General features: G+C 38.8%; 1 protein-coding gene across 1 annotated transcript; it reads left to right on the top strand.

Annotated features, from left to right (window-relative positions):
• Positions 1-393: 393 nt before the first annotated feature.
• On the top strand, positions 394-2,494 carry smim8 (small integral membrane protein 8). Its single transcript, XM_010791989.1, has 2 exons — positions 394-685; positions 1,231-2,494. The coding sequence occupies exons 1-2, from the start codon at positions 557-559 to the stop codon at positions 1,387-1,389; spliced, it is 288 nt and encodes a 95-aa protein (XP_010790291.1). The 5' UTR covers positions 394-556; the 3' UTR covers positions 1,390-2,494.
• The last annotated feature ends 2,276 nt before the right edge of the window (positions 2,495-4,770 follow it).

The following is a 4,770-nucleotide window of genomic DNA, read 5'->3' on the forward strand; positions in this document are numbered from 1 at the left end:
TGCCAACAACCCGAGAAAATACATCATGTATTTTTTAGCTGCCCGGATTATAACAGACAAAGATTCATTCTGAAAACTGCACTGGAACAACTCAACATCAAGGACATGGATTTCATGGCAATATACGAAAATAAATCAAGAAATGAAGCAAACAAGCTGATCTTCAAATTCCTCAAAAGCACTGGTCTGAGGACAAGGATTTAATATGAACATTTAATAACTCAAGAGTAGGTGGCGATATATGCTCCAAGTGGAAGCGATTCGCCATTAAAGAAAAGAAGAAGAAGAAGAAGAAGAAGAAGAAGAAGAAGAAGAAGAAGAAGAAGAAGAAGATGTGGGATCGGATGGAGGGGGTGTTCCTCTCATAGCCGCCGGGGGCGCTGTGCCCTCTGCAGCGCCCTCCCTTCACCTGCTATTCTTCTTCACACTCAGCGCAGTGGTCTTTGACTTTGAAACATGGCTGCCTTTAGGGAAACACCATAATACTGCAGCCTACAATGTTCCTTCTACATCATATATTTCTCACAAGGGCGGTCGTGTATTAGTTTGACCAGACATGTCGGATAAAGAGGCCGGTATGGGGAAGGAGAGTCCCGGGGAGAAGGGTTACAGGACCCCCGGGCTGAGGGCCACGCAGACCACCACCATGTTCCGAGCCTTCAACCCCGAACTGTTCATCAAGCCGGTGAGCCCCATTAGGAGAACATTAAGAGGAGAACACAGAACTTGATTTATTAATAGTACATGACGCTAACACTGTCCTGCTGGGAAATTAGCATAAATGAGCAGTTAGCTTCTGCGTAGCAAGCTTAGTATAACATCGGGAGTCTGAAGGGAACTTACGTAAATATCCCATTCTTTAAATGGTAGTTTCAATTAAATGTTCTTTTAAGGTTATGTTTTTAAACGTTTTTTTTTCAATGTCTTCAAGTGTCACTTGTTGTGTCCTTATTATGTTGCCAGTTTGGAGATAAGTCAAGTGTATTACACCCACAACTTGCAGTGTAACATTATGTGGTCAAATGCCGGAAAATACAAGCTTCTTTATAGACATGTTTGCAAAGTTCAGCCTTTATCTAGAAAACTAAAAACCTATACATATATAGGATATACTGGATATATTATAGTAAGCATATATATATATTATTCTTTTAATCCTCGATATATAAATGACAGTTTATGAGGATCCTTTAAACCCTGCTCTGTAACATGCAGCCTGTTGTTCTGCAGAACAAACCGGTGATGGCGTTTGGACTGGTGAGCATCACGCTGTGTGTGGGGTACCTGGGATACATGCACGCCATGAAGGAGAACGACCAGCAGCTGTACGAGGTCATCGACAGCGAGGGAGAGAAGTACATGAGGAGGAAGACTTCCAAATGGGACTGACGTGTGTGTGTGTGTGTGTGTGTGTGTGTGTGTGTGTGTGTGTGTGTGTGTGTGTGTGTGTGTGTGTGTGTGTGTGTGTGTGTGTGTATTAAACTGGATTCAAACAAGGATATTCTCTAAATATATTCATTTACCTCTCCAAGACAACACTGTTTCAACAAGAATCGGGCATGATGATCACTATTATGAACATACTTTACTTTTGGACTGTTGCTCAGAGAAAACAAGATATTTAAAGTAATCTTGGGTTCTTGTCAAAGATCATTTGTATATATATTAAGACATTTATTTATTGATTAATCCCAAATAATATTGATAAGGGAATGCAAAACCACAAATATATTTTGCCCTAATGGGACCTACAGTATATCAAACCATTATCGCTCCAACCAACTGAGCAGAGCCTTTAATATGAAAAGGAATTCAATGACTTCCTAAAGCCTCTTCTAAAACCCAAAATACTTCTTGGGTTATGGTCAGCTATGTGACATTTCTACACCTGAAACTCTGTCAAAGTGCTGTTTGTTATTTACACAACAAATAATTAAGAGCTCCAATGGGGAGAGGAAAACACAAATAAAAGAGAATATTTTTTATTTCATTTAAAAAATATTGCTATATGAAAAATTGCAATCAAACTAAAAAAACCACCTCATATAATTTTGAGTTTTGTTTATGGTAAAAAGCAAAGATTAAAATAGTCTTATTATTATTCTTTGAAGTGTATAGTGTTGGCCCCAACACACTATGTATGAGTGACATTATAGTACTCTACTTATAAGATAGGATTAGATCAGGAAGATATGATCAGGTGTCGGATCATCAACAGAAATGAGAGACAAAAGAAAGGGAAAGTAGGAACACACAAGGATAATGTGAAATATCCACAGAATAAAAGTATCATTTAAAATGACAAGAGTACGATTATGTAAAACCGTTGACAGAGAACGATATGAATAAGTATGAGCATGATAAATATATACATCTATGTCCAACTGGAAGTCCAAAGGAGGTTCATTTGTTGAAAGTCTTAGTTACATACAATGCATATTTTTGACTGATGTGAAGGATAGCAAATATAAAGATTTTTTCAATTCTGCAATTATCCACCTGAATCAATGACCACGCAATGAAACCCTTTTTACAGACCTAAGCTACTTTACATGTGTTGGTTGTTATTCACATCGGAGTTTGCACTGTAGAGCTGAAATCACCAGATTCAACACAAAGTTATGGTATGTTTATGTATTTGATGTTTTATTAAACAACATAAATATTCCCAGTACAGCTGAAAATGCAACGTGTTCTGCTGAGGCACAGATGTGAGCTCAGAGGAGAACGTCAGCGCTGCTCCATTATCTGGTTTTCTCATCCTGCAGAGACAAGGTGTATTTGTTGGCAAAAAGTCATTCAAGTAGCCTTTCATAGCAAAACTTAATGTAAACTATGCTTTGGTTTTTGTGCATGTAAGTCAGTGTATGACAATAACTAAACTGCATTTAATTTTCCTGAAGTGGAACATGGTAACTATTGCTAACTCAGCTTGTGCCTCTGATAACTTGAGATCCAGCAACGATGACTAAAATCCTTCATCAGGGTGAGGTCAAAATGTGGCTTCCAACTGCATAAATAAACAAATTATGTGTCAGCTTCTGGCAGATAAGTTCCCATGTCAAAGGGGACAAACTCCATCACAGTAAGGCAGAGGAATCCCACCTTTAGCCGGACTACAATTCAACATTTCTATTGGTTTGAAAATGTTATGAAACATTTGAGATAATGTAACTCCACAACTCCAACAAAGGTGGGTCATTTCAATGCAGAAATGTAACAGTTTGTTTGCCAGCTCATAGGGTCCTATTATGAACCTGGAAATGTTGAGGACCCCGAAGTGTTATGTTATAAATGTGTAGTACGGGTCCCTTGCACATAGAAACTGCTGGGTGCTAACTTGCATATGTTGGTACATTTGCTTAATTAGCATTAATTGGCATATGTAGACAATAGCTAAAAACGGCTTAGCTGATTTTGAAATTTTTTGAGTGGTTTGGGGGATTATTGAGGATGCTTAATCAATTTCTGCCATTTTCAGGACACTTAAAATGGACAACACATTTTTTCATAAAAATCAGCCCAACGGGAGTATAAACATTCTGCCTCTTTCTGGTATAAACTGCAATTTTTGATCCTGAAAATGTCAGAATTGGACTCAGCATCCTTACGAACCCCGAAAACCCAACCTGGTTAGCATCCAGAAGTTTCTATGTGCCGGGGACCCCTACTATATATTTCTACGGGGGTACCATTTACAGGTTCACAGTGCTGGCAAGTAGACTATATACTACGTTTGGGCTATTTAAATTAACTAGTTCATAGCCATCAATTGAGTTCATTTAAGTCAGTGGTTCTCAAACTTTTTCTGTCAGGCCCCCCCTTTGGAGAAAAAAAAAAGTCGGGCCCCCCCAACACAAATAGTCAGGCTCAGTGGCGGCGCCAGAGATTCTATTTTGGGGGTGCTGTGGGGTAGCTTGACGTTTCATAGAGGGTGCTCAAACATTTAGGGTTTCCCATTAATGTACTGGTCGCTACAGTGGAATGTTCTACTGCAACAATCCCCACACACACACACACAGTGTACCCGCGACTGTTACAATGAAGGCTCGATAATCAGCTCACGGCATATAGGTGTAAGCAGGGGTAAAGTGTTATTTTTATAGGTGGTGTGTGGACCTCACATAGGGGGGTCAGGGGGCAAGTTCCCCTGGGAAGATTTTTAAATATTGAAGTTAAAAGCATCAATCTGGTGCACTTTGAGAGCAACATGAAGAGATCTATGGATACATCTCTCAACACCCATTTGAAACAGAACTGTAAACAGATTTACTTTTTCTTTATGGATATTTTACAAATCACTCCCTTTTTAACGTTATTCTTTTTTTAATGTCATATAGTATTTCATACCTGTTTTTAATTTATTCTCTTATTTTTTTATAACTATAATGATCATATAAACGTGGGGCCTCGGAAATAATTGTTTACATTAATGGTGACCAAAACGTTTGAGACCCACTGAGATAACACTGAGAGTCCTTTAGCTCACTGAGTCTCTCATTCTGACAGGAGAGGACTCTCCTCCACTTTGTTGTTGAAAAAACTCCTTATATCCGTTAGCGTAGCTCGCTAGCACCAGAAGCTAACAACAACGATCTCCGGTACCGGTGCGCTCTCACTCGCGCCGCGCACGCACACAAAATAGCTTGTTACACACACACACAGAGCCAAACTTTAATGAAACACAGAGACCCAGACGTAATAGTACTGTATAATATTATTTTCGAATCAATAATTTTTAAAACACATTTTTTTTTTTTTTTTAATGTT

This window comes from Notothenia coriiceps, unplaced genomic scaffold (genome assembly GCF_000735185.1).
Source record: "Notothenia coriiceps isolate Sejong01 unplaced genomic scaffold, NC01 NC01_scaffold00001689, whole genome shotgun sequence".
Classification (NCBI taxonomy): domain Eukaryota; kingdom Metazoa; phylum Chordata; class Actinopteri; order Perciformes; family Nototheniidae; genus Notothenia; species Notothenia coriiceps.

Coding starts and splice junctions, on each gene's coding strand:
- smim8 (XM_010791989.1), top strand. CDS start 557: ATGTCGGATAAAGAGGCCGGTATGGGGAAGGAGAGTCCCGGGGAGAAG. Junction 686..1,230: donor CCGAACTGTTCATCAAGCCG/GTGAGCCCCATT, acceptor GTTGTTCTGCAG/AACAAACCGGTGATGGCGTT.